This window comes from Hemiscyllium ocellatum, chromosome 47 (genome assembly GCF_020745735.1).
Source record: "Hemiscyllium ocellatum isolate sHemOce1 chromosome 47, sHemOce1.pat.X.cur, whole genome shotgun sequence".
NCBI classification, from domain to species: Eukaryota; Metazoa; Chordata; class Chondrichthyes; order Orectolobiformes; family Hemiscylliidae; genus Hemiscyllium; species Hemiscyllium ocellatum.
Window position 1 is genome coordinate 18412397 of NC_083447.1, and position 24858 is coordinate 18437254.

Here is a 24858-nt window from a genome sequence, read left to right on the forward strand (position 1 = left end):
ATTTGTGGGAAAGTTCAGCCCTGATTTGCTAATGAATCGCAAGGTATTTCTTCACAGGTACAATGTCATATGATCCAGCTCCCTCTTGTAGCCTTGCAGAAAGTTGGAGCCACAATAAGATGTTTCTTAAATAAAGTGAATCTTTTCCTAACCTCGGCATACACTGTAAACATTCTTCAGTAATGCAAGACCAGGAATATCATACCATCTAACCTTGTGACCCTTGGGTAACCCAGGTACTTTTCCAGTATAACAAGGGATAACGGGTAGGAAAAGATGGATAATTCATAGCTCAGTAAATCACAACATATTCCGAGACAGTCAGACAAATGAGAATTGCTTTAATAAGAATAACCAATTGAATATTTTAACATTAGAAATGCAAACAAAAAAGATAAAATTCCATTCGACAGAAAGCTAAAAGCATGTTTGTACAATACATTCCTTGCATAGTGATGGCAGTTTTGTGATAGATCCTACTCAAGGACATACACTGATTAATGGATCTATTTAAAAGGAAAGATCAACAGCATTAGGCACACAACATTCTCCCATTTAATAACCAGAGACATTCCAGTGCTCCACATTCCCAAATCTGTGAAAAACTTTGCGATACAGATTGGATCAGCCTGGCCTGATTGCCAGTAAGACTGTATTTACCTTTACACAGAGACCCTCACAGGAGACAAGATGACAGAAACATTGCAGCAACCAAGCTCCCTGCTTAATTGGCCTCATCTAACTCACTGTGAAAGTACTTTAATAGTAACTACAGAGGCCAGGGAGATGGCTGTTTACAAGGATAGATATGGCATATGAAATGAGGGAAAAAGTGAAACTAACACCTCCCTGACAATCAACTAATGGACAATCTGATACCTAAGCAAACAGTTTTATGTGGACATTAGATGGTTTGGACTCAAGGGACAATCTGTTCAGTTTTGCACCGGACAGTTTGAGTTTTGAGTGGGTGGCCAGGAAATTTCTAAACTAAAAGGTAGAGAGATGGAAAAGGTTAAAGAGAAAGGCTAGGGTCCCCCTCAGGCAGCTGAAATAAAGACAGCTAATGGTGCAGGAAAAGAAATTGGAGATGCATGGTAGGCCATGATTGGAGATGCTTTGAAAAGGTTGTTGGGACTAGAGATGGTTACAGGGATTTGGAAAAGTTATAGAAGTCTGAACAGTTCACAGATTTAGGAGCGTTACTGGGATTGAAGGGTGTTACTGAGATTTGGGAGTTTTAGTGAGGCTAGAAGAGGTTCCAGAGAGTGGGAGGTTTATAATGGCTGGAGGAGGTTGTATAGAAGGGAGTAAATTTCTACTTACATTATATAGCTTTGTAGCCCTGGGGTAAAGGGCTGACATTAATAATGGGGACCATGTAGCCATCAGATTGTCGTAAAACCTCAACTAATTCATCTAGTTCACTAATCATTTCATTGTTGTTTCAATTGTTACATATTGTATATATTTCTGAATTCTAAACTATTATATAATCCTACAAAGAATGAAAACATTTTTACAGTCACAAGTTCAAGAATTTAACAGGGTTTTCAAACAATAGTTTAACATTTCTACCTCGCAGTGTTGTATATAATTCTGATATCACCCAGGATTGAAGGAAGTTTGTTGAAGTTAAAGAAGATAAAGTAATAGTTATACTCCATGTCAAATTAAGTTAACGTGACATTCCTTTTAGCAGTTCCAGTTTAGCAAGCGGTATGTCCGTGATTAGACAAGGGGAGCAGTTTCTAATGTTTTCTCTCAGTCCAAGAGTAAGCATTTCCCTGAACTGTCAGCAGTCAACATGATATAATCATGTTTGGACATTTCCTAATCTCTTTGTCATTCTTTCAGCAGCCTTCCACCATTAGTTTATTAGCTTTCTTTAAAGTACTAGATCTTGTATTCATCCATAATTCTGAGGACATCATCCAGTATAGATGGCCCTAAATCAAGATTCAAGCCAAGGGAAGATTCAGATCCACTCAGGCATGTGTCAGAAGGGAAAAGGGTCTCATTATTGAGTGACATCTCGCTGTTGAAGATTAAGGCTCTCTTTCCATCCAGCTGCTCATTGCCAATGACTGAACATTCTGAGGAAGTGTTGGACTCTGCCAATAAAGAAACTGAAGACCCTGTTTTGTTGGTTGGGATGGCAAACACTTCTTCAGCACTGTGGAAACATTCTGTTGTACAGCTGACTGACAGTGCCCGTTGATCTGTGCCTTCCTCCAGGTGGAGCCTAGGAGGCTTTGGAGGAGCTTGTTCCTGGTCCTGGCTTTTGTGAGTGCCACCGAATGCCGGAAGAGAGACAGCATTCTTCAGCAGCGTAGGATAGTCACCTGCTCCATTGTTAAAACCTTGCTCATAGTTATATTCTTCATCCAGTCCTTGTCCTGTACTTTGAGAAGTTGGCTTCTGGTTGAGGTTTGGAAGGACATCATACTTGCCCTGTAAGAAGGAGATGTCCCCAAACATGTCACTTTCACCATCCTTCCCAATGTGGGCACTGTGACGGAAATCGCCCAAGGGTGGACTGATCATGTCACTAGACAGAACATCGCGCAATCTCATCTTCTTACCCCGCTTTGGAGTCGAAGTCTTTAGATACATGGGGGTTTTGGCAGGCATGTTGCACCGGGTTTCTCAAGCTAAACGAGTCCTCAATTGATAGAATAGCCCAAATGCTAGAAAACAGTTCTTGATTTCTCTTCAGCAAAGCATCTCAAACAGCTCCCGTTTCATTCAAATGTTGGCAACACAGTTCAAGATAATTGTCACATTGACAGCAACGTCACTGATCTTGGTTATACCTCGGATTCCACAGTTGCAAAGGCAAGATGCAGGAACTATATAGCATCTGTCACCTCCTTACACATCGAAGCCTGAAAACACAAACAAATGAAGAATTAAATATTTATTGCACTAGTTTTACATTGTTAACTAGAAATGTTTAATCCTCTATAAGATTTCAGCTCAGTTGGCTTTTCTTCACTACTTAACCTGTTATGAGTGGTTATTCACTGGGCCGACAGTCCGAATTTGAAGGACTTGAACCAAATCAGAAGATTGCTCCATCATATGCCTTCATGTTGGAGATAGTGGCAGAGATAGGGAGGTCTCCAGACTGGAGGAAAGTATAGGGATAAGGAAGGGTGTTGAGCGAGAGGAAGTTATGGAGAATTGGGAGGATTACAGACCTGGTGGAGTTGAAGAATTATCACAGCTGAAGGAATTTTACACATTTAGAAGATTTGTAGAGCTGGAGGAGATTATATAGATGTAGGAAAGATGCATGACTAAAGAATGGTAAAGAAAAATTTAGACATCCAGTCTCTACATTGTCAACTCTGGTGACACTAATGAGCGCAATTTCATGAGTCAGAATCCTAGTGGTGTCAGTGACACCTGAAAGCTGTGGGAGATGAAATTCTGGACACTCAAAATGAATTCAATTTCCACAAAATACTATTGCTGTCAATAATAAAGAAAACAAGCAAGGGGTTGTTCCTTAACTCTCCCAGCAAAGGATCGACACAACAATAAAGACTGTAGGGAAATAACACACATTAATTCATGTTTTATTGCTCTTTCAAGGAACTTGCTTGACCTCAGTGCCAAAGCTCCTGAAATCCTCCACCCACAGTGCTCTTGTCCATTAATATGAAGGTTGAAAATTTTGAATGGACCCTTGTAAATCATTTCTGCTGAACTTGAAGTAAATTCTATTTCCATGAGTAAAATACTGCAATTATTCCCATTATTTATTTGATTTAAACATTCTACTGCAGGCCAAGTGTCAAAAATTCAGTTGAATTCAAACAGTAAACAAGACCACTGCCAGTTTTAGTCCTGAAAAGATTCCATTGTTATCGATCAATTGTGAAGATACCGCCAAATTACTGAGGAGAATTTTATCAAAAATGATGCAAAAGTATTGACTTGCCATCATTCACAAATAAGACCTGTACTGCTTCACCCAAACCTTGGAGCGGTACCAAGTTGGTCAGTGTTGCCTGGAACACCCTTCTTCAAACTCAAGGTTTTGACATCACATTTACATGTTTATGCAAACATTCTGGAGTATATTCTCCCCTTTCTTACTATCTGTCCACACACACTGTTACAGCAATAGTGCAGGGCAAGAGAAAGCAGAGAAACACAAACATAACTTTGCATATATAAATCCACCTTTATGATTGCTGAAAGCAAATCCTTAGAGTGAAGAGAGGGTTAACTCCAGGGTCTATCTTTTCCAATTGACATTTTCTGAACCTTTTAGTATTAAAGCAGTTGGAGCTTGATCATGGACTTTATGGCCCAGAGGTAGGGGCACTGCCACTGCAACTCTGGAGACAACATGATTTTAACATTAATAAGAAACTTCAGACCCAAGTACTTAAAGGGTATTAAGTATATACATAATGGAATCACAAATCCTCCTGGGGAGAAGTAGACATATGGGGTCTCAGCTCTCCCTTATTGGAAGCTAGATATGATGAATAATGTTTCCAAACATTCTTACTGCCATAAACTACCAGTTGGGAGTCAACATTGTGTAAAATGCCTTCTTCAACAGACACTCTTATGCTGATGTTTGATGAGTTCATGCAGGAGAAAGGAATGCAAGGATACATTTCACAACCAATGAAGTGCTTTGAAATGCCATCACTGTGATAATATTTGAAACGCAACATCTAATTTATACACTGAAACGCTAGATTACCTAAAGTATCAAACCTATTCAGCATAATCTGTGTTTTTGTGGATCAGCATTGTTTAAAACATGACAGATATGTGTTGAAAACTAAGTATAAGGTGGCCTGGAAACCATTATTGCCTGGCTATGGGCCCGCTACAATCAACAGTTTGAATTTTAGTTCCCAAAGATTCTCTAACTGTTTGTTGGCAGAAGGCCCACATTCCCAGAGTGATTGATTTATTGGCCTTCCTAAAGGAGACAATTCAAAATCACCATAAAATATACCCCATAGTTCATACCCAAGGTGATGGTTTCATTTAGCTTGGAAAATGGCCCAGTTTTTCAACAGCATACATCATTCAACCATAAAGCTATTTCTGAAAGGAAAGGCTAGTTTATACAAATCCAACATCAGTACAGGTTATGAAGCAAAGTAGGTCAGATGAATAAAAGAATTCTCCAAATGATTTGATCCCACTCAGTTATTATTTCCCTTTCTTTGAAATGAATCAGGGCTATTCAAGGGTGTGCAATGAATGGATAGTTTGTCATGAATGTTTAACTTTATGGTTAATATTAAACACTTTTTTCAATGAAATACTTTTATTACAGTAATGGTGATGCTGATCACAAAATAGGATGGAGCATATAGAGTGACTGGGAAAGGTGCCATAGCAGAAAGCAGAAGAGGAAACTAATTTTTTAAAAAAGTGGTAAAGATTCAAAATAAAGTCAGAAACCAAAATCAGAACTAATACACTTTAATAGAGAGGGCGAGAGAGACACTCAAAATGCTGAATTTTGACAGGGGCGGGCAAAAAAGATTGGGGCACAGGATCAATTGGTTTGTCTGTCCCTTTTCCTCCCTCTGTTCAACCTGGATCTTGCTGGGATAGTTAGATCTTTAAAGTTTGAATATTTCAACCCTACCCATTTTTTTTTGAGTTGAGAGCCAGCCCAAAATATGAGACACTCGGGGAAAAGAAAAAGTTACAGAAAGAATATTTTAAAATAATTATTAGTGTATAAACTGCTCATCAGAAATCATCTGGAAATTCCCTTGGATTGATATCAAGAGATGGGAATTATATTGAAACCCACAGTCTGCAGAGATATTGAACATTTAACTTCTCCCAGGTTACAAATCCCTGAGAAGCTGATTCACAATAAACACTGGGAACAACGAAGATGCTTTAGATAACCAATAAATGTATCAGCGCTCCTTTGTGAAAGGATGCAACAATTTGGATGAACTTCCATTTAACTGGTTGGGGATTGCACAAACCAATTTGAAGCTTCAAGCATAGGTATTCTATGTTTGGCTTTGAAGACACTTGCTTCTGTATCAGAAATGGACTACCGCAGTACAAGGCTGCAGCTCACCACCTCTTTATCAAGGGACAACTAGAGACAGGCAATAAATGTTGGCCCAGACAGTGACACACACACCTCATTAATGAATAAGAACAAAAAGAAAGACTCAAGACTCATAACAAACTGCCATGCCCAGACCAGCCTGGTTGAGCCAGTGCTAACCACACTCAGAAATGTTGGTAAAACATAGAACTAGTCTGTGATGCTGATACAACCAAAGCAGGAGGCTTCACTTGAACTGAGGGAGTGTTGCCTTATCAGAGATGCCTTTAAAATGAGACATTAAACAGAGTCTAACTTTTCAGAAAATGCCTAAAATATTTCATGGCCTCAATTAAAGCAAGCCCTTCTGATGTCCTGGCCAACATTCATCTCTAAAACAATATGAAAGACAGAATGGGCCATAGCAATCCATAAAAATATTGGGTAATTTATGACATACACTATTATTAATGTGCAAGACAGCCAGAGGGTTTTATGGATAAAGAGATATGCTACAAGTTGCAAGTCTCCAGAACAAGCTGTTTGATTTACCTTGCACAAGCATAATCTCATCCTTAATCTTCTTGTTCATTTTAAAAACTAGATTTGTAGTAGAGGGCATATGTTTAAGATGAGAGGAAAAGATTTAAAAAGTATCTGAGGGGCAACATTTTCAACAGAGGGTGGTGAGTGTATGGAATGAACTGCTAGAGGAAGTGGTAGAGGTGGATACAATTACAACATTTAAAAGACATTTGGACAGGGACATGAATAGGAAAGGTTTAGATGGATATGGGTCAAATGTAGCCATATGAGACTGGTAAAGTCTGGGAAACCTAGTCGGCAGAGACGAGTTGGACTGAAGGGTCTGTTTCCATACTGTGTGATTTGATAAGAATGATACTGGATTTGCACACTAACTGCTATCAGCTTTTTTTTTTGATCAACCTGTTTGGACGTGTTATGACATACTTCTGGAGATGCTGGCACTTGAACCTAGATCTCCTTGCTCAGAGGTTAAAACATACAACAGTGCCTCAAAAGCCTCACTAACCATTCTAAAACTTGCCACCAAAAGTAGCGGCTGGTATCTAACAGCAAGTACTTAAGTAATTGTTAATGCAACACCAATAAATCCAACAAGTGCATACTTTTGAACTGTGGGATTCATTCCTGCATGAGGGTGCAGTGGTACTGTCCCTACTGGTAGATAGAGGGCTGGGTTCAGGTACCGCCTGCTACAGAGGTATGTCATAACATCTCTGATCAGATTGATTTGAAAAAGATTCCTGCATGTGGTAAATTCTTCTTAGGTTAATAACTTCTAAATTTCAACCTTATATCTTATTTTTTCCCTTCCTTTTCTTGTTCATTGTTCACTATCCTAACTGACCTTGATTTATAATTTTACTCTAATTCACATACTTTTTCCATGCTTCATCTTTTCTTTGCTTTAATAGTTAAATCTTACAGTTTGGTAATTCACTTAAGTCCCAAATGCCTTGTTTTTCTTCCTATCTGACCAGAATGCATTAGTGAAAAATTATATCCAAGCTGAACTGTGAGGGAAAAGGTCTAACTAATAAACTAACCATGTTGCCAATCCAGAAGGATTTGGTCATTTATTTCATTGCTGTTGCAAAATGGCTGCTCTTTGCCTGTCACAACTTAATTAGTTACAAAGAAATTTTGAAATTTCTGAAATATTCTAAAGGCATTAAATAAATAAATATTATAAAACCTGGCCATTGTATTTAATCACAGAATTGTTACAGCACAGGAGGAAGCCATACAGCCTGCCATTACTGTACCAGCTGTTTAAATGAGCAATTCATTTACTGCCCTTTTTCCTCCTTCCCCCACGTAACCATGCACATTCTTTTCAGATAACAGTCTAATTCCCTTGACAATACTTTTCATGAATCTGCATACATCATGCTAGTAGGCAACATATTCCAGATCCTAATTACTTGCTGAGTGGAAAAAATGTTTTCCCTTTGTCACTTTTGCTTCTTGTACCAATTATTTTAAAACTTTGCTCTATTGTTCTCCATTCCTTCATTATTGGGAACAGACCCTTCATGATTTTGAGCAAGCTTTTTAACTAAGTTGTTTTCATGTGTAACACCCCGCCTTGTTACAGAGTCACACAGCACTGAAACATATCCTTTGGTCCAAATCGTCTATGCTGACCAGGCTTCGCAAACTAAACTAGTCTCATTTGCCTGCATTTAGTCCATTTCCCTTTAAACCTTTCCTATTCACGTACCTGTCCAAATGTCTTTTAAATGTTCTAATTGTACCTGCATCTACCATTTCCTCTGACAATTGAAAACCATTAAATGAAGGATCAAGTTATATTGTGCAGTAAAGCAACAAGGTTGAAGACAGCAAAAGATAAGATAAATTTAGAAGCAGTAATCTGATTGCTTAGATAATTACAAAATAGAAAGAAACTGTTTCCAATGGCTAATAGGGACCAGAGTACGCAGACGTAAGAAATCGAATGCAAAAGTAGGTAAAAGTTCTTTATCGTTAGAAAAAGCACTGCCTTGTCAGGTGGTGGATACAGATTAAGTGGTAGCTTTCAAAAGGCAAGAGGGATAAATATCGATATGAGTAAAAGTTGCAATGATACGTGGAAAGAGGAGGAAGTCAGGCTAAATTGATTGCTCTTCAAAAGGTCCACCACAAACTGAATAGAATGAATGGCCTCATTCTATGGTGTACAAGCAGGAGGCTGGAAGAACACAGCAAGCCAAGCTGTAGCAGGAATCAACGTTGATGATTCCACCTCCTGATGCTGCCTGGCTTGCTGTGTTCTTCCAGTCTCCTGCTTGTATACCTCAGATTCCAATATCTGCAGGTTTTTTTGTGTCATTCTATGGTATAGCATGATTCCATGATTTAATTACATGAAAGTTTCCAATTAAGTTTGGACAGGATGTGAAGATTGATTTGGTTAAAGAACGATCCAAATCTGTGGCTCTGGTAAAGAATGAATTAAAGTTTCAGGCAACATGTTAAACAGGACTGGGCAGAAAATTGCTGCACAATAATAATAGCAAGTGGATTTACATCTTTGTACAAAATGATTCCATCTCTTATTTTACTATCTTGATAATTAATTTAAAATAAGTTAATCAATACTTCTGCTAAAAGTGTGGATTATAGAATCTTACATATCAGTCCCTCATATCACAGGTTGATTCCAATTCCTTTTGCTTAAATACTTAAATAACTCCACAAAGGCCAGACCTGTCACCCTTTAGTTACACATGCATAGTCCACAGCACTGATCCAGCTAGCTCAGAGCTGGCTCCTGGAGTGAACAGAACTTCTTTCACTCCTATTTATATCTGTTAGGCAGGACTCCCTGATTGCACCAGGTTAAACACCCCAATCAGGAAATTCATATTCTCTGATTGGCTGACATTGTTCCAATTACTACAAACACAGGTAGAATAAAGTGAGAAGCAAGGAGGGCAATATATTTACAGCTTAGCAGAAACAAGAGTCAAAGTTTCTAAAAGTGCTGGCCACACGAATGGACTACCTACAGATACCTAAGAGGACAGGGGCCTTCTTTATAAACCTGTCTCTACATCAAGTTCACCTTGACCATATTTTGGACTTAAAGCTCAATTAATCCAATTAAGGATGTGATTTATGTAATTCTGCTATAATTCATCACCAATTCCCACACTCAACTCAGATTAAACTGGGGATAATCACAATGTGCCTCCTAATGTTCGTCACCTTTGAATAAAAAATGTTTTATATTTGATTCCCCAGCAATAAACACTAACATTCCATCTGTTCTGTCCATTCTAACAATCCTTAATGAGTTTCTGCAGTGCATCTTGCAGGTTGTACACATTTCTGCCACTGACTGTCAGTAGTGGAAAGAATGGGAGTGAATGTTTGTGGATGTGGCGCCAATTTAGCCAGCTGCCTTGTCTTGAATGCTTTTTGAGTGCTGTTGGACCTGCACCCATCCAAGCAAGTGGGGATTATTCCATCACATTGCCAGTGGTGGATGGGTTTTGTGGAGTCAGGAAGAGATTTGCTCACTGTCTGATTTCTATCCCGTGACCTGCTCTTGTAGCCATAGTTCAGTTTCTGGTCAATGGTAACCCCCAGGATGTTGATAATCAGGGACTCAGTAATGGTAATACCATTGAATGCTAAGAGGCACTGGTTAGATTCTCCTTTAATGGAGATGGTCATTGCCTGACATTTGTGTAGCGTGAATGTTGCTTGCTGGCTTTCAGTCTGCGTTCAAACAATTCCAGGTCTCAATATATTTGAATATGGACTGCTTCAGTATCTGAGGAGTGGCAAATGATGCCAAACATTGAGCAATCAACGGCGAACATCTCCACTTCTGTCCTTCTGATGGAGGGAAGGTCACCGATGGAGCAGCTGAAGATAATTAGACTTAGTTCCTTAGCCTTTCACATGTCCCCACATTATACTCCATCTGCCAAATTTTGCCCATTAATTTAAAGAAATGATAGAGGGATTTGGAGAGGTTATGTCTTTTTGACAAAGTATTTTCCACATGTCTTCGTGTCATCATAAAATGTACCCACATTTAGTCCTTTCATCCAAGTAATTGAAAATAGTGAGGTGACAACATGAATATGATGTATTTATCTCTACTCTATGGCTCACCAGCTCTTTACCTGTGCTAACATGTCACACCATTTCATGCTGTCTGATGTCATTTCATACTGTACATGGAGCAGGTGATTACCTTGACTCACTGTTCACCTATGAACTGAAGGCTCTGCAGCTTTTACCTTTAGAAATTTATAACAAGTCATCCTGCACCATTGTCATCTGTGTAATGGCAGAGGCCGAAATGTTTGCTGGCACAGTAATCAGTTGAAGCCGTATATCTGTTTTATTGGAAAGAAGATTAAATGATTATTTTTAAAGAAGGGGGTGGTTTATGCAGCTGGCCTCATAATAAAGATGTTAAATACATAATATACTTAATGGACCACAATTGGGAGCCATGTAAATGAGAGTGGAACTGCATGGCATTTCACCAGTATAATGAATTTTTAAAAGTGAATGCAACAAATTCTGCCGAGACAGAAATGTTTGCTCTGTGTCCTTGGAACGTACTTGGGATAACAAATAAGTTTTAATTTTCTTTTTCCCTTAAATGCCTCTTATTGCAAATGAGAATTTTGACTAATTGGACAACAATAGCAAAATTAGGGTAAATTGACTGGGAGGCATTAATAGGAATCATAGGAGTGAACTATTATCTGCCTGAATGTTTTGAGAAGATAGGGGCTTCCAAAAGGTGGTAAGTCATCTGCTCACCTTTTGTCTCTGGTTCATGTTGGCATCAGCTGTCAGGGCTTAAACTAGTGGAGTTACTTCCCGAAACCTCCCAGCATTTCTTTCTTCCTTTAAGATGTTCCTTAAAACTGACTGCTGACCAATTAGCCCTAATATCTCCTTATGTGGCCCATTATCAGATTTTGCTTTATAAGGCTGCTGAGCAGTGTTTTGGGATGTTTTATTATGTTATAAATAGAATGTGTAAATGTCAAATTGATTTCCACCAATTATGAAGTTCCATAATCTACAACACTAAGTAATGCAGGGGAGACCTCTTCAGTAATTAAAACTGATCAAGCAACAAAACTAAATGAGTAACTTACTTTAAATATGAATATTCACAAGCTCAAGTCAAATTACTAGTACATGTCATGCTGCTTTGGGAATTTTCACTCAATAAAAAAGAATAGCTATGAATTCAGGAAGGAGAGGAACTTAGTCCATCGTCTTTTCTTAGCTTCATGGTCTTGACTTTGTGCCAACATGGGGACAGGAAAGCATGTTTATAGGTTCATTTAAAAGAGCTGCTGTTTCTATATTGCACATCTCCCACTGGATGTTTTTCCTATTAAATACTAAGTACTCTCTCCCATTCAGACTGCTGAAATCAAGCACACCATCGCCCAAAGAAGCAGCTGGATTAAGGTTTTATCCAGTAGAGGTCAGGGCACTCATAATAAAACTCTGCGTAAGGCAGCATTTTACTGATTCTGGCATCAAGAAGCCCCAAAACTGAAGTTTGTGGGAATTGGGGAACATTGTTCACTGGTTAGAGTCATAGCTAGCTCCATTGTGAAATAGTTGTGGATGTTGGACATCAATTAACTCAGTCACGGGAAATAGCTTCAGGAGTTCCTCAGTGTACATATTTTTTAATCAACTTGACCAGCGATATAATTACACACCTGTGGAACAGGTAGGACTTGAATCCAGGTCTCCTGACCCAGAAGTAGGCTAGTTCCACCATGCCATGACAGCCCATAGTTCCTCAGGGCAGTGACTTGGACACAACTATCTTTAGCTGCTTTGATAACTTTCCCTCCATCTGGGGTCAGAAGTGGTGTTGTTTGCAAATAGTCTCACCAAGGTCAGTATTTTTCACAACTCCTCAGATACTGAAACAGTCTGTGTCCATACACAGCAAGAGTTGGAGAACATCCAGGCTTGGACCGATAAGTGGCAAATAACATTTGTGCCAGACCATATCAAACAAGAGAGAATCTTTCCTTGACATTCAATGCCATTACCATCACTGAATTCCTCACCGTCAACATCATGGGAGTTATAATGTACAATAACAAATGGTTAAATGATTAGTTCAGAAAGTGTGACACAGGTCAGGCACATCTGACGAGCAGGAGAATCGACGCTTTAGGCATAAGCCCTTCATCAGGAATGGAACTGAGAGATAAATAGGAGGGGAGTTGGGGCTGGGGTGAAGGTACCTGGGAAGGTGATAGTTAGATGCAGGTGGAGGTTGATGGTGATAGGTAGGAGTGGAAGGTGGAGTGGATAAGTGGGAAGGAAGATGGACAGGTAGGACAGTTCAAGAGGGTGGTGCCGAGTTGGAGGGTTGGACCTGGGGGGAGGTGGGCGGAGGGGAGATGAGGAAACTGGTGAAATTGACATTCAATTGTGGTTGGAGGGTTCCAAGGTGGAAGATAATGTGTTTTACCTCCAGGCATCAGATGGCTAGGATTTGGTGGTGGAGGAGGCCCAGGACTTGCATGTGCTTGGCAGAGTGGAAAGGGAAGTTGAAGTGTTCGGCCAAGGGGTTGATTACATAGGCAGGTACTGAGGAAGGAGGTTGTGTAGTCAGGTGCTGAGGAATGATTAGTGTTGATGTGCTGGTTAATGTAAAGTAGTTGACATTTAAATAAATGAATAAAATGGCCTTGTGATATTGTAATACCACATTAAAATTATGGCAACACTACCCTCATGTTGATTACTACAATTTTTGGAAACTATTTTTACAGTAGAAAGAACATCTGTATTCTGGAGATGAAATAATTCAAAGAGATTTTCTTTGATATTCATGATTCGCTTGATTTAGCCTCCTGGACTATCAGAGCCTGCTGCAGCCATTCAACTTCTTCTTCATGAGGAAAACAAGTATATTTATTGCCATAACTAAGGACACTAATTTTCACCCACCTAACAATCATTGACTAATGCAACGTCACCAAGACATTATCAAGAGAATAAGATGTTTCATGTATGCACTGCTGGAAGCATATAGGCACACTTCATGCTTCCTACTCACTTTTACATCTCTGTAGTCAATACTGATTAATGGCAATATTCTGAAAACAAAGATTCCAAGCTTTTAAAAGTCAAGTTTAGGATTGATTCTTGGAAAGCGAATCTGTATCTTCTGATGAAAGCCCAGTTTGCTACCAATTTAGCAGAAATATAGAAGGAATGTATCAATATTTTATCTTTAGTTGAGATATTTGTTAATGCTTAAATTCTGAACTGTTTTATTTTTTATATTTTAAACCAATATCTTTTTTAACTGCCATTTAAACCCCAGTTATAATTGAACAGAAACTGAATTGCACCAGCCATATAAATACTGCGGCGACAAGAGAAAATTAGGGGCGGGGAATTCTGCAATGAGCAACTTATCCCCTGACTCCCAAAGTCTGTCCGCCATCTACAAGGCACAAGTCAAGAATGTGATGGAATAGTCACCACTTGTCTAGGTGAGCTCTCAACAACACTCAAAAAGTTCAACACCATCCAGGACAAAGCAACCCACTTGACTGGCTCCACATTAACAATTTTAAATATTCACTCTGTCCACAACCAACACATCTGGGGTGTACCATATGAAAGATTCACTGCAGCAACTTGCCTTGCCTCCTTCAACAGAACTTCCAATTCAGTGACCTCTATCAGCTAGAAGAACGGGTACAGCAGTTGCATGGGAACATCCCATATGCAAGTTTCTCTCCAAGCTACATAGGATTCTGTTTTAGAAAGTGATTGCTATTCCTCCACTAACACTGGGTCAAACCCTGGGAACTCCCTTCTTGACAGTACTGTGGATATACCTACATCAGTTGAACTGTTATGATTCAAGAAGGCAGATCACCACCACCTTCTCAAGGGCAATTAGGGATAAGCAATTAATGTTGAGCTAGCTAGCAACATCCCATGAACAAACAAATGAAACAAAACAACAATACCTATGCTTAAAAAGAGCTTAATTGGCTATGCATCACTTCAGGATGTGAAAGGTGATAAATAAATGCATTTGACTTCAGTTAAGCCTGCATTTGGCTAGATCCCAATTCTGCTGGAATTGCTGTTATATTGGGTTTCATTCAGACCTTGTACTAAGGTCAGTATTTTTCACAATTCCTCAGATATTGTAGCAGTCTGTGTCCACACACAGCAAGGCTTCAGCCAGACTAAAAGCAAAATGCCACTCTGGCTGCCAATCTCAATAAACCTAACAGTTGTGTTGAACCTCTGTCATAGTCATAGAGTCACAGAGTTTCACTATATGGAAATATACCTTTCAGTCAATCGTGTCCACCCCAGTCATTAAACACCCATCTAGTTTAACCTAATTTGCTAGCAATTGGTCCATGCTATGGCATTTTAAAAGTTTATCTAAATACATACATGTTATGAGGTTTTCCACCTCTACTACATTTTCAAGCAGTAAGTTCTAACTATCCCTCATCCTTCGGGTGAAGTAAACTTCCTCAAATCCCCTCTAAACTTCCTGCCCTTACATTAAATCTATGCCCCCTGACCTAACTAACATTTTTGTAGCTACAGCATAACCTCCCTGCATGTGTATTCAATGCATCAACAATAAAGACAGTTTCCTATATGCCTACTTTTGTCCTACTATCTTCAAGGGTTTGTGGAAATACATACCAAGGTCCCTCTGATCCTCTTTTCAGTGTATATTCCCTTGCCTTATTGGTTCTCTCCAAATGTATCACCACATACTTTTCAGAATTACATTCCATTTGCCCTGCCCATTTGACCAACCTATCTATATTATCCTGTAGTCGAAGGCTTTCATCCTTGTTACATGCTGAGAAATGGTTGCAGTACAGGGCAAAAAACCCAGTGGTCCAGAACTTTGAGCAAAAAAAACTGCAATTTTAACAGTGTGTTCTGTTTTTAACATGTAAATAATCCAGAAGTGTTTAGTGAGAGAAACATATTTGGTAATTGCGAATTACTAGATGATTTGTGCCCCTCTGCCCTTAGCTTCAAAAAACCTAGTTCCTGGCCTCAATGTGCCCAGGAGTTTAGCAAATTGCAGCATTTCCACATCAGTCATTGAATAAAATTGCTGCAGAAAAATGATTGCTGGTACTTAGAAGTACCTAAATAGTGGCTAGATTGTTAGTTTTTCCTTTCTCGACCCAAGCTTTCCCTCAACTTATTTTTCTTACTGAATCCGAAATGAATTTAAATCTCCATACTTCCTTCTACATTTTGTCCTCTTATTTTCAGTTCTTAAAATCTCATTACTTAAGGCGATCGGTATTTGTCCTGTGGTTCACTCTGATCTTAAGCGCTCCACTGACCCCGTTACAAACTCACATTCCAGCACAAACCGTTTTTGAACTGAGAGATTCCAGATAAACATGAATTGGTGTCATACGATTGTGGATCATTAATACCAAAGTAATCCGGGAACGGGAGGGATATTAATAATTTGCAGCCTCTTTCCCATTTGATAAAGAGCAGCATTCAAAAATGAGAACTTCGCCTCCACTCAATTGTAACCCTTGAACTAAAATACTGATGGAACTGCGATCAAGAAACATTTTATAACTGTCTACATCTAAAACAGCACGAAGGGAGACTCCAAGTGGACATGACTTAAAGGCTAAATTCAAGCAATCTTTATTTTCAACGTAAAGAGAGGATCCAACAACACGAAAGAAAATCTCTATCTGTACAGATCACTGAAATCTGCTTACCTGAAGTTGTTCCAACTGTCTGCATTCAGTTCCTAAATAGTTTTGTTTCTACCTGGTTTGACTGCAGTTGGAAGGGAAAATTGCTGGAGCGACCAGCCGACCGCAAGATGCCTGTATGTGTTCCAGCTCCAGGCGTGTTCTGGAGCGCACTAAATTCCTAGCAGGCAGCTCACTGCTGAAGATCTGTCCAACGTCAAGAAACAATTTGAGTCACTCTGCCACATGCTTTGAAGTGCGAGAGTGTGCGCAGAGGGCAGGCACAGCTGAGGGCAGGGGGATTGGGAGGGGATGGATTCTGACCATGTAGCTCCAACCTCAGGAAGCTGACGTCAGAATGATAACACCGCTTAAGCTTCTCCACAAGCTGTCCCTTCCTGAGGCTCTGAAAATGCTACCTCACATTGGGACTAAATCTCAGCAGTGCCGTTTGACCAGGCAGTGTGCGAGTCGCCTCCTCCTCCTACCAGTTTTATTATGTTTTCAATAGTCAGTGTTACTTCTTTTTTCACTGGAGCATAGGAGGTTGAGGGGTGACCTTATAAAGCTTTATAAAATCATGAGGGGTATAAATAAGGCGAATGGCAAGTGTCTTTTCCCTAGGGTCAGGGATTTCAAGATTAGGAGGGCATATTTTTTAGGTGAGAGGAGAAGGATTTAAATAAGACTTGGGGAATTCTTTTACAGTGTGTGTATGGAATAGATTTCCAGAGGAAGTGGTGGATGTTGGTACAATCAACATCTAAAAGACACTTAGATAAGTACATGATGAGGGATATGGGCCAAGTGCAGGCAAGTGGGACTAGATTAGTTTGGGGTTATGGTTAGCATGGACTGGTTGGACCAAGGGGTCCATTACTGTGCTGTATGATTCTATGACTCTACAAAGGGAGGGCAACCCTTTCCAAAGTGTCACCAGCAGAAATGGGAGAATATAGTTGTCTCTTCTGGATTATCAAATTGCTCTTTGATTCACACATAGACTTTCCTATGAATAGTCACTGCTTTAATCCTTCAATATACAGATATCCCTAAAGAGTAGAGAGGAGAAGGGGAAAGAAGAGCAGGGCATGTATGGGTAAATATACAAAATAAAATGAAGGAAAAACAAATATATTGTGGATTTTGAATGGCAGCACTGTCTTATAAAAAGATTGCTTAGCTTCTCTGTTTGAAAACATATGCATGATGATTTAAATCTATGAATAAGAAAATCCACCAATCAGTACAGCTATTGATTAATAAAGCTGTTAATAATTAACACAATAATTACCAATTAGAACATTATCTTTAACTAGAATGAAGATAGTTGTGAAGTTCCATTATTGTGGAAAGATGTTGAAGATTAATGAATGCTATCCATTTCCAAAGTCCTTGATCCAACGCGGACTTTGAAATAACCAGACATTTTCTCCCCCTCCTGTTGTCCAGTTAGGTGAGACTTTCCTCATCTGGTTCGACACGGACACATCCAAACATTATCAAAGTTTCTCTAACAATGCTTCTTTTCTCACTACAACACTATTAGCTTGGGATTTCCCTCAGGGGTCCACTCGTTTGGGTCCTTTCCCTTCCTCAACAACATCCTGTTCTTGGACACATTAGGAGGTAAATTTCCAGATCTGTGTTGATGATATTCAACTCCACCTGTTATCAGACCCTTTCAGCCCCCTGATACCACTAGACTGTTTATCCAACATACAAGCTTTGTCTGCATGAAATGGTACTTCCATCAGCTGAAGGCTTGGAAGAGTGAAGTTATTGTTTAAGCTCCTTCATCACCAACTGCATCTCTCTTAACTCACTTTGCACCAGCAATACATAATCTCAGAAAGTGTTCTCAACTGTTCATGCTCTCTGTTCCTAAAAACAAACACTGATTCTATAGCACTGGAATTTAAATCAAGATCTCAGGACAGGTCTTTTGCCTAAATTATTGACCTTTTCAGAAGCTGCTGTGTATTTGCAGCATTGCATTTTATTTGTTCATGGGATATGAGCAAAATTTGCAAAGCCAGCATTTTAGCCCAACCCAGATTATCTTTGAGAAAGTGATGGTGAGCTCTCTTCTTGAACTGCTGCATGTCACATGGAGGTTATGCTTACAAAGTGATAGTGTCACTGGACTAGTATTCCTGAGGCCCAGACTAAGACTCTGGGAACAGGGGTTCAAATAGCAGCTGGTGGAATTTAAATTCAATACATAAAATCAAGAATTGAAAACTAGTCTTATTAATGTTAACCATCACCACTACCATCAGTTGTAAAAATCCATCATTTTTCACTAAAGTTCTTTAGGAAAGAAATAAACAAATTGTGAGGTTCTTGATCAGATTTATGTAGAGAGAGGGAAGTTTGGATGAGCTTAAAAGTGGCCAAATCCCTATCTTGGATGCGTTAGATTCCAGGCTGCTGTGGGAGATGATAGAGGAAATTACATGGGCTCTGACCCAAATTTTTATTCATCTCTGGCCACTGGGGAGGTACAGAAACATAGAAACATAGAAGATAGGAGCAGGATGAGGCCATTCAGATCTTCAAGCCTGCTCTGCCATTCATCACGATCATGGCCAATTTCCAACTCAATAGCCTAATCCTGCTTTCTCCTCATAACATTTGATCCCATTTGTCCCAAGTGCTATACCTAGCTGCTTCTTGAATACATTCAATGCTTTGGGTGAAGAATGTCTCCTCATCTCCGACTTAAATGGTCCATCCTGAATCCAAATCTGTGACCCACGATTCTGACGCATCCACAATCGGCAACATCCTCCCTGAATCTACGCTGTCTAGTCATAGAGTCATAGAGATGTACAGCACAGAAACAGACCCTTCGATCCAACTTGTCCATGCCGACCAGCTATCCTAACCTAATCTAGTCCCACCTGCCCGCACCTGACCCATATCCCTCCAAACCCTTCCTATTCATATATCCATCCAGATGTCTTTTAAATGATGCAATTATACTAACCTCCACCACTTCGTCTGGCAGCCCATACCACACACGCACCATTCTCTGAGTGAAAATGTTGCCCCTTTGGTCTCTTTTATATCTTTCCCCTCTCACCCTAAACCTATGCCCTCTAGTTCTGGATCCCCCATCCCAGGGAAAAGACTTTGTCTAGTTATCCTATCCATGCCCCTCATGAGTTTATAAACCTCTATAAGGTCGCCCCTCAGCCTCCGACGCTCCAGGGAAAACAACCCCAACCTATTCAACCTCTCCCTATAGCTCAAATTCTCCAACCCTGGCAACATCCTTGTAAATCTTTTCTGAACTCTTTCAAGTTGCACAACATCCTTCCAAATAGGAAGGAGACCAGAATTGCAAGTAACGTTCCAAAAGTGACCTAACCAATGTCCTGTACAGCTGCAACATGACCTCCCAACGTCTGTACTCAGTATTCTGACCAATAAAGAAAAGCATACCAAATGCCTTCTTCACTATCCTATTTACTTGTGACTCTACTTTCAAGGAGCTATGAACCTGCACTCCAAGGTCTATTTGTTTAGTAACGCTCCCTAGGACCTTGCCATTAATTGTATGAGTCCTGCTAAAATTTGCTTTCCAAAAATGCAGCACCTCGCATTTATCTAAATTAAACTCCATCTGCCACTTCTCAGCCCACTAGCCCATCTGATCAAGATCCCGTTGTAATCAAAGTTAACCTTCTTCCCTGTCCACTTCACCTCCAATTTTGATGTCATCTGCAAACTTACTAACTATATCTCTTATGCTCACATCCAAACCATTTATATAGATGACGAAAAGTAGTAGATCCAGCACTGATCCTTGTGGCACTCCACTGGTCACAGGCCTTCAGTCTGAAAAACAACCGTCCACTACCACCCTCTGTCTTCTATCTTTAAGCCAGTTCTGTATACAAATGGCAAGTTCTCCTTGTGTTCCATGAGATCTAACCTTGCTAACCAGTCTCCCATGGGGAACCTTGTTGAACTCTTTACTGAAGTCCATCTGAAATACATCTACCGCTCTGTCATCATCAATCCTCCTTGTTACTTTTTCAAAAAACTCAATCAAGTTTGTGAGACACGATTTCCCACGCACACAGCCATGTTGAATATCCTTAATCAGTCCTTGCCTTTCCAAATACATGTACATCCTGTCCCTCAGGATTCCCTTCCAACAACTTGCTCACCATCAACATCAGGCTCACCGGTCTATAGTTCCCTGGCTTGTCCTTACCATCTTTCTTAAATATTGGCACCATGTTAGCCAACCTCCAGTCTTCTGGCACCTCACCTGTGATTATCAATGATACAAATATCTCAGTAAGAGGCCCAGCAATCACTTCCATAGTTTCCCACAGAGTTCTAGGGTACACCTGTTCAGGTCCTGAAGATTTATCCACTTTTATGCATTTCAAGTCATCCAGCACTTCCTCCTCTGTAATATGGACATTTTTCAAGATGTCACCATCTATTTCCCTACATTCTATATCTTCCATGTCCTTTTTCACAGTAAACACTGATGCAAAATACTCGTTTACTATCTCTCCCATCTTCTGCAGCTCCAAAGGCCACCTTGCTGATTTTTGAGGGGCTCTATTTTCACCCTAGTTACCCTTTTGTCCTTAATGTATTTGTAATGTAATGTACTTGTGGGCGGCACAGTGGCACAGTGATTAGCACTGCTGCCTCACAGCGCCAGAGACCCGGGTTCAATTCCCACCTCAGGCGACTGACTGTGTGGAGTTTGCACGTTCTCTCCGTGTCTGCGTGGGTTTCCTCCGGGTGCTCCGGTTTCCTCCCACAGTCCAAAGATGTGCGGGTCAGGTGAATTGGCCATGCTAAATTGCCCGTAGTGTTAGGTAAGGGGCATATGTAGGGTTATGGGTGGGTTGCGCTTCGGCGGGTCGGTGTGGACTTGTTGGGCTGAAGGGCCTGTTTCCACACTGTAAGTAATCTAATCTAATCTAATCTAAAAATCCTTTGGATTCTCCTTAATTCTATTTGCCAAAGCTATCTCATGTCCCCTTTGTGCCCTCCTGATTTCCCTCTTAAGTATAATCCTACTGCCTTTATACGCTTCTGAGGATTCACTCGATCTATCCTGTTTATACCTGACATATGCTTCCTTCTTTTTCTTAATCAAATCTTCAATGTCTTTAGTCATCAAGTATTCCCTACACCTACCAGCCTTTCTTTTCCCCCTTTCAGGAATATACTGTCCCTGGACTCTCCTGTTATAATGTTATAAGTCTCTATGAGATCCCCCTTATTTGTCTGAACTCCAGTGAAAACAATCCTAACCTAGTCAATCCCTCCTTATATGTCAGTCCTGCCAACCCTGGAATCAGCCTGGTAAACCTTCACTACACTCCCACGAGAGCAAGAGGATCTTTCCTCAGAATAGGAGACTAAAACTGTGCACAATATTCTAGGTGTGGTTCACCTAAACTCTGTTTCACTGCAATAACACAGCTCCTGTACTAGAAACCTCACGTATTGAAGACCAACATACCATTTGCCTTCTTTACCACCTGCTGCACCTGCGTGCCTAGCTTCGGCGACTGGTGCACCATGACACCCAGGTCCTGCTGCATACTAGGAGAGAGTGAGGTCTGTAGATGCTGGAGATCAGAGTTGAGAGTGTGTTGCTGGAAAAGCACAGCAGGTCAGGCAGCATCCGAGGAGCAGGAAAATTAATGTTTCAGGCCAGAGTCCTTCATCAGCCCCATTCCTGATGAAGGGCTCTGGCCCGAAATGGCGATTTTCCTGCTCCTTGGAGGCTGCCTGACCTGCAGTGATGTTCCAGCAACTACTCCCGCTGCTCACTCTCCTCTCCCAATTTACAGCCATTCATGTAATAATCTGCCTTTTTGTTTTTGCTTCCAAAGTGAATAGCCTTACATTTATCCAAATTTTACTGCATCTGCCATTGATTCAGCCAACCTGTCCAGACCATGCTGAAGGATCTTTGCATCTAGGTCACCACCAACCTTGGAATCAACTGCAAACTTTGAGATAGAGTCATAGAGATGTACAGCGTGGAAACAGACCCTTAGGTCCAACTCGTCCATGCCGACCAGATATCCCAATCCAATCTAGTCCCACTTGCCACCACCTGGCCCATATCCCTCCAAACCCTTCCTATTCGTATACCCATGCAAATGCCTTTTAAATGTTGCAATTGTACTAGCCTCCACCACTTCCTCTGGCAGCTCATTCCATACACAAACCACCCTCTGCATGAAAAAGTTGTCCCTTAGGTCTCTTTTATATCTTTCCCTCTCACCCTAAACCTATGCCCTCTAGATCTGGATTCCCCCACCCCAGATAAAAGACTTTGTCTATTTATCCTTTCCATGTCCCTCATTATTTTGTAAACCTCCAGAAGTTTATCCCTCAGCCTCTGACGCTCCAGGGAAAACAGTCCCAGCCTATTCAACCTCTCCCTATAGCTCAAATCCTCCAACCCTGGCAATCTCCTTGTAAATCTTTTCTGAACCCTTTCAAGTTGCACAACATCTTTCTGATAGGAACGAGACCAGAATTGCATGTAATATTCCAACAGTGGCCTAACCAATGTCCTATACAGCTGCAACATGACCTCCCAACTTGAGATGTTACATTTTGTTCCCTCATCCAAATCATTAATATATATTGTGAATAGCTGGGGTCCTAGCACCAATCTCTGTGGCACCCCAATAGTTACTGTCTGCCAATTTGAAAAGTACCCATTAATTCCTACTCTTTGTTTCCTCTCTGCCAATTAGTTTTCTGTTCATCACAATACACTCCCCACAGTCCCATGCACTTTAATCTTGCACAATAATTTCTGATGTGGGACTTTGTCAAATGCTTTCTGAAAGTCCAAATTGACCATATTGACTACCTCCCACTTGTCAACTCTACTTGTTACATCTTTGCAGAATTCCAACAGATTTCTCAAGCATGATTTGCCCTTCATAAATTCATGCTAACTCTGTCTGATTCTGCCACTGCTTTCTAACAAAGAACTGAAGAACAGCTAATGTGATTCCACTTTCGAAGAGGGATGATAGGGTCACAGACCAGTAAGTTTCCCATCAATGGTAGGGAAACAATTGGAGAAAATTCTGAAGGAGAGAATTAATCTCCACTTAGAAAGGCAAGGTTTGATCGGGGATAGTCAGTCCATGCTTTGTCAGAGGGATTGACTGTTAGGTTTACAGTGAGGAAGAAGGCCTTAGGTTACAGAGGAATTTAGAAGTAGTGGTCAGATTGGTATATCAATGGCAGATGGAATTTAATCCTAATAAATCTGAGGTGATGCACTTTGGAAGAAGCAACAGGGGAAGGGAGTACTCAATGAATGGCAGGACACTAAGGAAACTCAGAGGAACAGAAGCAGTGGTTTTCCACAGATCCCTGAGGTGGTAGAACAGGTTAATAATGTAGTTAAGAAAGCATATCGTAGAATCCTTACAGTGTGGAAGCAGGCCATTTGACCCAACAAGTCCACACCGACCCTCCGAAGAGTAACCCACCCAGACCTATTCTCTTAACCTATTACTCTACATTTACCTCTGAACACTATGGGCAGTTGAGCATAGCCAATTCACCTAACCTGCACATCTTTGGACTGTGGGAGGAAGCCGGAGCACCCAGAGGATACCCATGCAGACACGGGGTGAATATGCAAACACCACACAGAAATTCGCCTAGGCTGGAATCGAATCTGAGTCCCTGGTGCTGTGAAGCAGCAATGCTAACCACTGAGCCACCGTGCCACCCATGGGACATGACTTTATCAGTCATGACATAGATTATAAGAGCTGAGAGGTTATTTATGTTGGAGCTGTACAAAATTTGCTTATGCCACAGAATTTATGGGATGGCATGGTGGCTCAGTGGTTAGCACTGCTGCCACAAAGCACCAGGGACCCAGGTTCAATTCCAGTCTCGGGCGACTGTCTGTGTGGAGTTTGCACATTCTCCCTGTGCTCTGGTTTCCTCCCACAATCCAAAGATGAGCAGGTTAGGTGAATTGGCCATGCTAAATTTCCCATATTGTTCAGGGATGTGTAGGTTAAGTACATTAGTCATGGGTAAATATAGGGTAGGGGAATGGGTTTTGGTGGGTTACTCTTCCAAGGGTTGGTGTGGACGTGTTGGGCTGAAGGGCCTGTTTCCACACTGTAGGATTCTATGATTCAATTCTTTATGCTGTTCTGGTCACTGCACAATAGGAGGAAAGTGATTGAAATGAAGAAGCTAGAGAGGAGATTGCCCATTATGGAACATTTTAGCTATGAAGACAGCAAGAAGTTTGGTTTGTTTTCTTTAGAGCAGAGAAGGTTGAGGGGGGATTCAGATTGAGATGTATAAGATTATGAAGGTCATAGGCATGGTCTATAGAAAGTAGGTATTCCCCTTATTTGAAAGGTCCATAAAAAAGGGCACAATTTTAAGGTGAAAAGCAGAAAATTCAGAGGGGATTAGAGAAAACATTTTTTCACCCACACGGTGATG

The 24858-nt window shown here is 40.6% G+C and overlaps 1 protein-coding gene across 1 annotated transcript; it reads right to left on the minus strand.

The window, feature by feature from the left end:
- Nucleotides 1–324: 324 nt before the first annotated feature.
- Nucleotides 325–16649, minus strand: zgc:154093 (uncharacterized protein LOC777623 homolog). The gene is made up of 2 exons (XM_060856059.1): nucleotides 16384–16649; nucleotides 325–2888 (listed from the first exon to the last, which is right to left on the minus strand). The coding sequence occupies exon 2, from the start codon at nucleotides 2632–2634 to the stop codon at nucleotides 1897–1899; it is 738 nt and encodes a 245-aa protein (XP_060712042.1). The 5' UTR covers nucleotides 2635–2888; nucleotides 16384–16649; the 3' UTR covers nucleotides 325–1896.
- Between the last annotated feature and the right edge of the window lie 8209 nt (nucleotides 16650–24858).

Bases quoted from the DNA above. Each gene is read 5' to 3' on its own strand.
- zgc:154093 (XM_060856059.1), bottom strand. From the start codon at position 2,634: ATGCCTGCCAAAACCCCCATGTATCTAAAGACTTCGACTCCAAAGCGG.